This window comes from Gadus chalcogrammus, chromosome 23 (genome assembly GCF_026213295.1).
Source record: "Gadus chalcogrammus isolate NIFS_2021 chromosome 23, NIFS_Gcha_1.0, whole genome shotgun sequence".
Classification (NCBI taxonomy): Eukaryota; Metazoa; Chordata; class Actinopteri; order Gadiformes; family Gadidae; genus Gadus; species Gadus chalcogrammus.
Genome location: NC_079434.1, coordinates 6,093,621 through 6,107,048, shown reverse-complemented (window position 1 = coordinate 6,107,048; position 13,428 = coordinate 6,093,621). Strand labels below are relative to the sequence as shown.

At 47.4% G+C, this 13,428-nt stretch overlaps 1 protein-coding gene across 1 annotated transcript in view; it reads right to left on the bottom strand.

Moving 5' to 3' along the window:
- Positions 1-13,428, bottom strand: part of prex2 (phosphatidylinositol-3,4,5-trisphosphate-dependent Rac exchange factor 2) — a 121,732-nt gene that overhangs the window by 100,402 nt on the left and 7,902 nt on the right. The window contains exons 2-3 of the mRNA XM_056583819.1: positions 1,868-1,939; positions 827-949 (exon numbers count right to left, since the gene is read on the bottom strand). Of these exons, the coding sequence (XP_056439794.1) occupies positions 827-949; positions 1,868-1,939 (195 nt within the window). The remainder of the gene's footprint in view (positions 1-826; positions 950-1,867; positions 1,940-13,428) is intronic.

The window sequence follows — 13,428 nt, the reverse complement described above, 5'->3', positions numbered from 1 at the left end:
AAAGTGTATGAGAAAGAGAGAGAGTGTATGAGTTTACAAAATAGAGAGCGAGAGAGAATGAAAGAGAGAAAGATCCCTTTATTTCCCACAACAAGGCAAGATCAAGTGCATGCAAAACGTGACGTAAATAGGCAATGCCAGATTATCCTCGGAATTACCTAAAATGATCCACCACAGTCTCTTATCCTAAAACATGTTGTATTGTCTGTCAGCACGGTGAGATCACATGTCCACCACTGAGGCCATAAACTCTAATCGGCAGGCCTTCAGTGGAATGCCGCTCTGAGATCCTGGACAGAGAGAGAGCTCAGAGCTGAGATTTATTGGACTGTGAAGCCTATAGTTCATGCCAGTTCACTCGCCAAGACCTGCATCAAAGAAATATGAGATATAACGGCAGAAAACACTGCACACATGTGCCGTGCACACCGCGCGAGTGGGTATCCCAGGGAGATAAATTCACAACATGTGGCACAACTCATCTCATTCTGGGTCGTGAGACAGAATGACACAAACACACACACAAACACACGCACACATACATTGTACAATTGTACAGACTTTTTGTTTTCTTAGAGGACCTCTCATAACCTGGGTGTATCGTCTCCATTTGTGGGTTTCTGATCTAAGATCCACGTGATTGCATCTCAGCGTTAGTGGCGGTTCGTTTGCAGCGAATGCAAGTCGTACAATGATATGGATTTGCCGATTAAACGTTCACTTTCAGGCCACCATCTGATCCCTACGCGAGTCCAAAAAGTCTGATGCAAGGCTCCTTTCTAGTGAGACTAGGGAGTTCAGGGAGTGAGCGACAATTTGGACTTACGAATTGCAGGAAGCAGCGTCCGACTTCGTGGTGCGCGTGGGGGTCTGGCTGCAGAAGGCCCTCCACCATGGACAGGAAGTCCCTGTGGACGGCCAGAATCTCCTCCGTGTTGGAGAACAGCACCTAGAGACGGACGGAGACACCCAGGGATGTAAAGATACGAGGCTCTTTATCACAACGCTGTCAGACCACCATTGCATCGCGCAGTATGATTATATTCGTCGGCCAGACTACAGCTGTTATGTTTTGATCGCGGATGACGCAGATTTTTCGGAAGGAGCAAAACCACAGGCTCATTTCTGCCCATTACCAATCTGTCGTGTTGTGACAACAAGATCCAATACACAGTTTGTATTGGCGTGGAACAACGTGAGTGATTAATCAAGCGATATCATCTTCATAATCTTATTCTAAATAATCTGAAGCTCTTTTACTGGATGACATGGCAGCTGTGTGGTGACATCACAGCCGCTCGCCCGACCTTTGGGCGACCTTTGTGCTGGTAGGGCTCAATGTTGCACGGCGTGTTCCCAAACAAACCCGCCGCACGAGGCAACGCATTCCAAAACAAGGGGATGGGCGACCCATAACCAGAGAATATGTGTTTACCTTCGAGAATAACCAAAGAGGCCGTGACCATTCCCTTCCCTGAGAGAAAGCCGCATTTATTGTCCTTCATCCTTCCGTCCGGAATCATTTATAAATAGATTATAGTCACAGCTGCTTCCTGGGACGCCCACCATTTTCTTTGCCTTTTCCAGTGTTCTTCTTCATTCTGAATTTGGCTATTTCGGTTTGAAAGAACGCCTCGCCTCCACTTCAGGGGCCAGATTTGCTCCACTCCCACTGTCGTTTCCGTCCCCGTCTTGCACTGTATTACACTCCCAAAACAGGGTTTTGTGTGCTTGCTTTTGGTGCGACTTATAAAGGGAATCAGTTTCCCTCTAGGAAAAAACGGAGCTCAATTTACGCTGAACGTTTCTCCACGGTCCAGATTACACCGTTGATAGCACAGATCATGTCCAAGAGAGCGAACCTCACCTTCACCGTCTCCTCTGTGATGTTCTTGTCGATTTTGGCGGCCGCATACTGGTGGAGCCGGTGCATAAACACCTGTGGGACAGATCAGGGAAAAGGCGGAGAAACAGTTAATACGTTAAGACATGGCAGAACCCCAAAGATCAAATTACATCCTGGCGTGCAACCGTTTTGTACCTTATTCGTAAAGGTTTAACGGGCCAACAAAACAACACAAAAAAAGGAAAAGCAGGCAGATCTGGGGTCTTTTTGTGCAGCTGCAACACCGGGCTGCCAGAACAAATTGCTAACCATCACAATGGACACCTGATACATGAGAAAGACAAGCCTCACACCGGAGCAGGGAGACGGGGAGAGAAAACATTGTAATTGGTGTGCAAGGTATTTCAAAGGCAATACTCCCTAGCCGGGGACAGGGAATTTGAGTGGATAACAGTGGGTTAACTGAGACGCTTTGGGAAATCTGGTGGCTTTCCCAAGACCCCTAAGAGACTGGGTCCCAGATTAGCCTAAACCTGGGAACATATCCTCCAGCAACGTTTGAGGGAGCTTTTTAAATCGTTTGCTGCGCTGCCATTTTTTTTTTGTGTGTGTGTTTTTCGGGGAGTACATTTGGAATACTTTCCGTCTGTTCTGAGCAAAGCGAAACGGTTGAATTATAGTGATGTACTCAAAGCCCTCCACATTGAGAATACATTTGATGCATGCCAAACAAAGCCCTGACTCTGACAATACAATAAAACTAGATGGATGCATTTCATAGCAGAATGAGCATCAAATCACGCACCGCCCTAGCAGGGTGATTTCACTAATCACTCCACGCACATCACCAAAGAAATTGTCAACTAACATCAAATGTGAACTACCAGGTGTACTTCTGGAGATTTGTGGTACAATGCGTAATAGCTATAACAAGACAGTTTCATGTAACCAAAGCACCACAGTTAAAATGAGGTAAGCTCTACTTCTCCACTGTTCGATTGTATGAGTGTAATACAATACTGCAATTACATTCTGCTTGAAGACCTGGCCTGCAGTAGTAAGATAAGCCTGAGCACCTCAGAGGAAGTCGTGTGGGACGACAGGTCACTTCAAGCCCAGCGAGGAACAGACGACAGCGGGAGCCGACCAGGCAGCAACGCCAGCCCCGCATAATTAACTGTCTGTCAGCGGGGATGACCTCGACACCACACAGAAATACACAACACACACGCGAGCACACACTCCCTGTGTCAACACTGTGTCGCTAGAAGTACATTAACAGACGCACAAATAAATACATTAACTAGAAGTACATTAACAGGCACACAAAAAACAAACAGAAGACGTGCATGCAAATACGAAAATGTCTCAAACTAAGATACATTTAGAAGTACAGACATTGTAACTGGGGCGTCATACACAGACTCAGGAGTCGTACACAACCAACCACACGACAGACACACACAACACTAACTCGACATACTAGTAAAGCAGCCCAAACGAGCCCCCCGCACAGCTAGCCGGCTAGTTAACGACTCTCACATCTGTGACCGTGGTCGACAACCCCCGAAGCCCGCCCCTGAGGAACACACTTTTGGACACACAACGACTGGACACACCGGTTACAGCCCCAGCAAGGGCCGTCTTGCCATCTGTTGCTTAGCGCTACCATACAACCGACCTGGCCAGGGAAGAGACACCACCAGCGGACCAGTGAATTAACACTTCCTCACCAAGACACTCACAACACAAGCTGTTGTTACTCTGTCGGTTTCAAGACGGAGGAAACGGATTTTCTTAGCCGATAGAAAAGAAAACGAAGGAACAGATGGAGAATGCGGCCCCAAGCGGGCCTGAAACATGGGGGACATCTCCGTTCTCCAGCTAATGACGATAGCAGGGTTGTGTGGAAGTCCGGGGAAAACGTGTTTACAAGGGAGATTTATTGTTATCACGTTCCAGGTCACATAGGGACTGACTTTGGCGACGGGGGAATTCGACTGTATAGCTAAACGTCCTGAACGTGGACCCCGAGGGGAAAAACAAGACTTAAATAATCTACCCCTTTGTGGGGCTTTCTCAGCCCCTGATTACTATTCTGTAACAGTCTTCACAACTCAACCCCTCACTACCATTTACATCTGATTAGCAAGTATAATGTGTACAAACAGTCAGCAGACCTCCAACAACTCTTCTGGAAAACACATGAACAAAATGTACAATTATCTACGAGCCCATAATGTTTGGAATCGTGAAATCCCCCCAAAATAAGTTTCTAGTTCCTGATTGGTGTCTTTTCACTGCAGATCTGCCATTCAAGCTAATGACTATCAAGATGTACAACGCCGGCCTGAGACCCATTAGACAGGCTTCCTGAGACCTGGGATTCAAGGTTCGAGGGCTGAGTGATGACAACACATGGAACACATGGTCCTCGCTGCCCAGCCCCCTCGCCCCCGCTTCCCGTTTAGCGTCTGTTCCCAGTTAGCAGCGGACTTCATTGCGAGCTAATGGTCCCACTGAAAGGCTACGACCTCTACTCATCTCTTACACTGGAGCGTGAAAAGACATCTTGGGGGGGGGGGGGGAGGAAGACCCGGGGTGTGTTGGGGGCGGACCAGGGGTTTGATTCCAGGCAGGGCGATACCGGGTTTGATTGAGCTGAAGTCAATGGTAGTTGCGTTGGATAAGGGGTATGAGAAATTTGTTTTGTTGGCCATTTATTCTCTTTGTTTGCCATTAAAAATCCAACTCTGTTGAGGTGATAGTAAGCTGGGAAATGTTATTTAACAGCATGCTGTTCTATCATTCTACATGTATTAGTTTCAACTAAATTGACCCATTCAGCACACACACACACACACACACACACACATACATACACAAAAACATGCATGCACCCACACAAGAACACTCACACACACACACACACACACACACACACACACACAAACATACTACACTACACTCTAACACGATTCTCGAGAACAAAATCCTCCTGATTACACCCGATGGAAAAGAGTTTCAGAAAAAACTGTTAAGTCTGGCTACTTAAGGCCCAGGTATAATCACTCCACTTGCCTCCGCCGTGCAGTGGGCAGAGGAACAGACATTAAAACCACATTACAGCGCTCATTATTTCACACAGCAGATGGCTGTGAAGAACGACATGGTCAAACCTCGTGATGAGGCTCTACCTGTCATCCGTCAGCCAACGAGGGGCTCCCAAGCTGTTGGCTCCAATAACTCAGAGGTGAGCTGAAGACACCCAGACTCCACCGCTAATGCTAACTGTTTTTGTAGCTCATTTCAAACGAATGCTAATGGGTGAAGCCAGCTGCTTGAAACAAACGACAACTAACCCCAACGTGTTAAGTGTGCTCAAACCGTTGGTAATGGTTGGATGTAACATGTTGAAGCAGCGTGGGACAACTCGGGCCAGTATTTGTTGGGTCAGTGGTGAAGCACCAGAGAGGTAAGCAAAAAAAGTCCTGCATACACTCGATAACGATTTTAACTTTACTTGACTACCAGTACTTTGTTACATAAAAAAGGGGTACAGTTGATAGTGCCACCAAAGTGTCTACCCTGCATGTTGGTGTTCCACCTCGTTCAAATAACGGTTGGGCAGTTGGCAAGAGAGAAGCAACCTCTCCGTCAAGCATTCAGGGACACCGCAACAAAACCATCGGCTGTTGGCTCCAGTAGGCGCTTGGCGAACGCGAACTCTGCGTCCCTTTTGCGTTTCGAGTGTTTTCGAGGAAAACTTTGGCTCGTAGGGACGGGGAAGTCACAAACACAGGCTCCAAAGTGCTGGCGTTTCCATGCCGACCGAACCCTCTACTGTAGGAGCGCAAGCTGGGCCAAGTCTAGTTCCTGAGAGGCTGAGTTAGAGGACATCTTGTGAATGGACATTGTGTAACTCTGTTACACCCCCCCCCCCCCTTCCCCACCCTCCCCTCTCACTGCTGCCCAAAGCATCCTTCAACCAAAGCGTTGGAGGGAGCATGGGGGAAAGCGCTGCCTGTGGACAGCATCTTCATCTGTAGCACTGTGCGTGGTTGGAGGAACACCAGAACTCCTTTCAGATACACGGGGGCCACAGGCTTCCTGAACAAGGGAACTGACGTTATGTAACGGGAGGACAATGAGGAGGAACCCCGGACACTGCCAGACAAAGACAGCAATCAGACAGAATGGCAGATGGATATTTGCCATTAATGAACTCTGCATGTTTTCTGCCTTTTGCTTTGTGTGATTGCTTTGTGTGTGTGTGTGTGTGTGTGTGTGTGTGTGTGTGTGTGTGTGTGTGTGTGTGTGTGTGTGTGTGTGTGTGTGTGTGTGTGTGTGTGTGTGTGTGTGTGTGTGTGTGTGTTTTTATGTGACTGACGTGGCACGTGTGGCACAGTGTGCATGTGCATTTGTGAGGTTGTGTGTATGCTGTGTGTGTGTATAATCGTGTGTACGTGTGTTTGTGTGTCTGGCGTAGAACATGTGCAATCTAGTGTGAATTTGTGTGCATGTGTGTGTGCCTGTGTGGTGTGTGCGCGCGCGCGTGTGTGTGTGTGTGTGTGTGTGTGTGTGTGTGTGTGTGTGTGTGTGTGTGTGTGTGCATGCCTTTGTGTGTGCGTGCGAGCGTCTGTGTGTAAGCACGTGTGAATTATTTGCTCACTCAAATTTAAGTTGAAGATCGCACGCATACACACGCTGATGAAAAAGGGGAGAAACTGTAGCAAGTTATTAAAGCATGTTTCTCATCAAGCCCCGCCGCACACACGCAAACACGCATCGAGAAGAGCACATTGCGAAAAAACTGGGAACGTAACCCCCATGCAGAGAGAGAGAAAATCATAACCAAACGCACCCTATCCAATAAAACGATGCAACAAATTGCCTCAATTAAAAAAACGCCCAAAAAGAAACCCAGCGAGAACAGGCATCGCACGGGAGTAGTTACGGGAGTTGTACTTGTTAGCATTAAGTACAAAGCCGCAGCCCCGCAGACATCTGCTCAACGCGTTGAAGTCTAAACCGCCGGGGGAGCGGTCATGGGCAGGGGGGTGTGTTTGATGTATTACATTGATGTATTCAACATTTGCGATGTCTCTTGGACTGATCGCTCGGGGCAGGGAGATCAATGTCCCCACCGAGCATCTGAAAGCAAGCGGAGCTGCTTTTAAATGTCAAAAACATGAAATAAAGCGAGTATCAGAGCGGTGGTTTTTGCTAGTCGTTGACTGAGGTCTTGCAGGTCGCACCGGTCCAACAGTGAGCTGAAGAGCACGGCCTTTTGGGGAGAAGCACACTGCTTTGTGAAAATAAGAAGACAGCTGCACACCAACCAAACAATAACACAACAAATCTACTTCGAACAGAGTCCCTAACACGTCATGCCATCCGAGCTTCTCTCAGTGTCATCCACAAACAAAAAAATATAGTCACTTTTTACAGAAAGAGGGCAAGAGGCTGTTGAGGGCCAGAGTTTCAGACAGAAAACAACAGCCGTTGCAGCGATCTGTTTCAATCAGGGCGAACCAGTAGACTGTGAGGGTATAATTAACAGGAGAGCTTGTTAGTGTGTGACAAGTATAAAAAAAAACACTGTGCTGCCGGAGACAGGAAGACAAATGTAGTGCATTTAAATGTGTGTGTGTGTGTGTGTGTGTGTGTGTGTGTGTGTGTGTGTGTGTGTGTGTGTGTGTGTGTGTGTGTGTGTGTGTGTGTGTGTGTGTGTGTGTGTGTGTGTGTGTGTGTGTGTGTGTGTGGGCCTCTGTGTGCGTGTGTGCGTATGCATGTATGGATGCATGTATGTATGTATGCATGGTTGTGTGTTTGTGTATGTGTGTGAGTGTGTGTGTGTGTGTGTGTGTCTGTCTGTGCGTGTGTGGATGTATGTGTTTGTGTGTGTCTGTCTCTCTGTGCTTATGTATGCATATGTTTATGTGTGTATGTGTGAAAATGTGAGTGAAGAAAGAAAGAAAGAAAGAAAGAAAGAAAGAAAGAAAGAAAGAAAGAAAGAAAGAAAGAAAGAAAGAAAGAAAGAAAGAAAGAAAGAAAGAAAGAAAGAAAGAAAGAAAGAAAGAAAGAAAGAAAGAACGAACGAACGAACGAACGAACGAACGAACGAACGAACGAACGAACGAACGAACGAACGAACGAACGAACAAACAAACAAACAAACAAACAAACAAACAAACAAACAAACAAACAAACAAACAAACAAACAAACAAACAAACAAACAAACAAACAAACAAACGAAAGAATAGCAGTTCTGAGTGAGTGAGTGAGTGAGTGAGTGACTGAGAGAGCGAGAGCGAGAGAGAGAGAGAGCGCGAGAGAGAGAGAGAGAGAGAGGGGAACAGGACGTGCCCTGCCCGAGAAAGTTACGAAAAATGGGGGAAGGGTCATCAGGAGCGACAGAGAGAGTCAGGTCTAAAAGAAAAATCGGGGCCAAGGATATGAGGCTTGAACCGTACTTCCTGTCAGGAGAAACTACAGGAAGTACAACGCAAAGAGGCTGAATATACTGTAAAGAGACAGGCATGCACAAATCTGCACGTCTACAAATCCTCACGTGGAGAAAAACAACAAATCACACAGTCACACACAGTCATGGACATACACACACACACACATAAAAACAGAAACACACACATACCCGGTGTCACACACACACACACACACACACACACACACACACACACACGCTCAGACACACACGCACATATGCACACACACAGTGTCACAAACACACACGCACACACAGTGTCACACACACACACACGCGCACTGACGCACAAAACCACAAACACAGTGTCACACACACACACACACACACACACACACACACACACACACACACACACACACACACACACACACACACACACACACACACACACACACACACACACACACACACACACACACACATATACACACACATTCTCGCTAGCAGCAGTTGCCATTCCCAAAGGTGTGCTGCCCGGAGAGGGAAGCCAACACCGAGCCAGGCGGAGGAACATCCGCGGACCCTGAGAAGAGCCTCTTTGTAGCGTCGCACCCTGCTGTCTTTAACAAGCCCTGCCCGGTGACACCCACCAGACCCCGGGACTGATCCCAGAGCTGCACATGGCCGCCAGGGCCTGGGGGTCCGCTGTCTGGGGTCCCAGAGTCACTCCCATCCCGCCTTCCCCTTTTTCCAGAGCTCGGGGGGGAAAAAGATGTGTGCAGGAAGCAGACACTATAAATACGTAGGACGTCATTAGCGTTCATGTCGGGAGCGGGAAGAGGGTGTGTGCTCCTTTTGGGGGACTTTTGGATCGCATTAGAAGACACACAAGAGTGTATTGTATAGAGGGGCTTGCAACTTATACTGTGAATCGTATGTAGTGGACATTATTAGTACTGAAGACGTACTATTTTTTGTTCTACATTCCCCTTCCTCTCCACTCAATATTTTGAGACACTCAAGAAATGATGTTTGTATTATTCTTTATTGTTATTATTGCGCCTATTCTCAGACCTGATGTGTGTCAAAATAATTATTGTAGGAGGAGAAAAACCAAACTCTAGCTTGTACAAAAATCTTGAGGAATCCTTAAAAAAACAAACCACAATTAATATAAGTTCTGTCTCTCCAAACGACCCGAATACCTCGAATCACTGCGCAAACCGAAACAAATTGTCTAACGGTAATCGAATAGCCTATTAGATTGTACAACTCCAGCCATCATAGCGCCATAAACGGCATGCGTCTCCAACGTATTAGCGCAGCTATTCGGCTTGTGAAATTGGGTATTAAACAGCGTGACTGGCCTGGAGGAAATAGACATTGGCCTATAAAACCCAACATCAGCTCTTTTATTCTCTCCGCACGATCAGAGCGAGAGACAGACAGGGAGGGAGAGAGAGAGAGAGAGAGAGAGAGAGAGAGAGAGAGAGAGAGAGAGAGAGAGAGAGAGAGAGAGAGAGAGAGAGAGAGAGAGAGAGAGAGAGAGAGAGAGAGAGAGAGAGAGAGAGAGAGACAGAGAGACAGAGAGAGAGAGAGAGAGAGAGAGAGGGAGAGAGAGCGAGAGATAGAAAAGAGGGAGAGAAAAGAGGGAGAGAAAAGAGAGATAGAGAGAGCATGCGAGAGAGTGAGAGAGCAAGAGAGGGAGAGAGAGTGAGAGCGAGAGAGCGAAAGTGAGAGAGAAAGCGAGATTGTGAGAGGAAAAGACATTACACAGCGATAGCGTGCCTTTCCCCCTGGCTGCGCCCTACACCAGCGCACGCCGGTGGAGTGCAACATGACTAATCAGAAGGGTCAGAGTCTTGATTTGGGACCCTCCCGCGACCATGACTGTCACACGCTCCGGAGGACGGCTCCTTTGATTACCGCGCCCCGTGTCCCCCCCACCAGACCCCCCGCCGGAGCAGTGGCAGCGCTCTGGGCAGGGCGAGGACGGGCCAGGGGCCACATGCTGGCCCCTGGCCCCCCTCCTCTCTATGGGATGACAGGGCCAGACACAGTCAATGGACGCCCAGGGGCTATGCCGAGTCTTGTCGTTTTGCCTCATCGTTTCTATAGCGACCGTCCCCCCCGTTTTTATTGAAGGGGTTTCAATTGGAGCGATGGGACTGTCAACAAACTTCTTTGAGGAAAATGTTTGGCACCATATTTTTTGGAGCTTTCACCAATTGCAAAGGTAGTGCAGTTGTTTTTCAAAGCCCCCCGCGGACCACTCTGCCCCACTACAACGCTGGTGCTGTAAGGGCCGCCATGAAAGGAGGGAGAAGGACTCCAAAGACCTCAGCGTCTGCAGAAGGCCGCTGATACAGGAGCCTTTGAACACACTTTGGCATACATTTGGAGGAAACGCTTTTTATTATTAAGCTGTACTCTCACATATACATATTTAGATATATTCATGTTTTCTTTCAAAGACCGTACTCTTTTCAAGTTTGAGGCCATTCAATATTAGGAAACTCTGGTCGGAGTCGCTCATGCTCGCTCCGACGGTAAATTGAAAAGCAGAACCCCATAATCCACCAATTGTCAGCGGGTAGCTGTAGCGCGCTCCACGCTGACAGAACGGTTAGACGCTTGCGCTCTCAAAGATGGACCTTGTATTGCGGGGAGCGGTTCCAATGTTTACCTGTTCAAATCAAAAGGATCGTTCATGTCATGGTGCCAAGCTACGACTGCTGTGAAATGCTGGTGTGAGTGCTGCTGTTAGTCAGGTCATAACGCTGGTCATTACTGTACATATATTCTGCCTTTCAAATAACTCTCAGGGAAGAGCAAGGAGGGAAGGAAGGAAGGAAGGAAGGAAGGAAGGAAGGAAGGAAGGAAGGAAGGAAGGAAGGAAGGAAGGAAGGAAGGAAGGAAGGAAGAAAGAAAGAAAGAAAGAAAGAAAGAACGAAGAAAGAAAGAAAGAAAGAAGAAAGAAAGAAAGAAAGAAAGAAAGAAAGAAAGAAAGAAAGAAAGAAAGAAAGAAAGAAAGAAAGAAAGAAAGAAAGAAAGACAGACGGACCGACGGACCGACGGACCGACGGACCGACGGACCGACAGACGGACAGACGGACCGACGGACAGACGGACAGACGGACAGACGGACAGACGGACAGACGGACTGAAGACGGTGCATCTGTTGAGGAACAGAGGCAGGCCTGTGTCTGTGAAGCCATCAGGGCCTCTGTCTGCAGCACATCTCCGCCAAGCGTCTGATTCACTTTGAGTTTGTGGAGTGCGGCAGAGTTTCCCCTTCATGTCTGCCTGTCACAGGGACCGCCGCATGGGACGCGGACGGCATGGAAAGTGTGAATATCAACCGGAGATTGGGACAGTAGTGTGTCTGGATGCTTTCAAAGGACAATTCATAAGCTGAAAGCTTATAACACAAAGGCAGCTGTGATATGGAGACTTTGAGATAATGTCTCTGAACTATGAAGTCTGTCATTTGGCTCTTTAGAGAAAAAAATACACAATCTGCTAAGCAACAGATGGGAGAACTAACTTTATGATTTGTTGGAACTTAGCGATTATTTATCTGGAACTCTACAGTGGCTAATTAAATAATAAATTGATTAATTCAAATAATGATGCTCACTTAAAAAATCTGCTATATCACTGCAGAACCAGACCTAATGATCTGGGCACTGCCTGTCTGCCTGCATGCCTGCCTGTCTGTCTGTCTGTCTTTGTGTGTGTGTTAATGCACGCATGTATGTTTGTGTGCATGTCGTGTGTGTGCATGTGTGAGTAGGTGCGTGTTATTGCATGCATGTTTGTGTGTGTGTGTGTGTGTGTGTGTGTGTGTGTGTGTGTGTGTGTGTGTGTGTGTGTGTGTGTGTGTGTGTGTGTGTGTGTGTGTGTGTGTGTGTGTGTGTGTGTGTGTGTGTGTGTGTGTGTGCGTGTGTGAATCAGTGCTGGCATCGGAGCCTACCAGCCACAACACTGGGACCCTTGTGAGGATGCATTATTCAGACTGCTTCCCAAATTCCCAACAAGTGTGCACCGCTGGCCCACTCGTATGACATGTTACCGGGCAGCTGGCGCTGCCCTACGCCATAAGCCGGCCTTCTCTTCTGGCCAGGGGCTCCACACAGCTTCACCACTGCCTCAATAGATTCAATTAAATGTACGGGCTAACATAAGCTTTGTGTTTAGCCAATTAGTGTCTGTGTTGGGAAGTTGATACACAGGATTTACTCGGGATATGTGTGTGTGTGTGTGTGTGTGTGTGTGTGTGTGTGTGTGTGTGTGTGTGTGTGTGTGTGTGTGTGTGTGTGTGTGTGTGTGTGTGTGTGTGTGTGTGTGTGTGTGTGTGTGTGTGTGTGTGTGTGTGTGTGTGTGTGTGTTTTGAAGCAGGACGTGCAGTACAATGTAAAGTCTGGGAGGTCCAGGAAGGAAGGAAATCCTGCACACAAAATGGCCACGCCGAGACGAAAAGAAAGGAACTCTGTTTGATTGTAAAGGCTACGAAATGGACTTCAGCGAACATTGTACACTGAGCATTGGGTAAACCTGTGGCCACATCTTGAGCACAAAATAAACAGTATTTTAAGTCTGTTGACAAGCTTTTTCGGAAACAATCTCTGAAACACTTGAACTAATCTTCGTACAAATGTCTCTTAATACCATTAAGATATTCCATCATAGTCCAAAAAGGGTATGCAATTCAATCAATTCGAGGTCTGCATGGAATGTGTCTCACTCTAAGAGGGTTCTTCCAATCATTGAAACTACTTTGGCATTCTGCTAAATAGTGAGGGGGCTGAAGGAAAATCTCATTCAGTCTTTGTAATTGAAATGGGACTCACAGAGGCAGATCACACTGCATTGGAAAGGGATTCTAATGCGACAAACTAATCCAACTCAATCTGACGCATTACACACGCGCTTAAACAGAATCACACAGCGCACCTTTCCTCGCACACTCATGCATTAAGCATTAACTCGAAACAGACACACAATCAGCAACGCGAATACAAACACCACCATCGCATGTGTAGGATGTGGACACACTCAACAGCTATGCCACTGAATTAGGTGTCACAAAAACGACAACGGCAATTACATCCTCGTGAACAGGGTAGT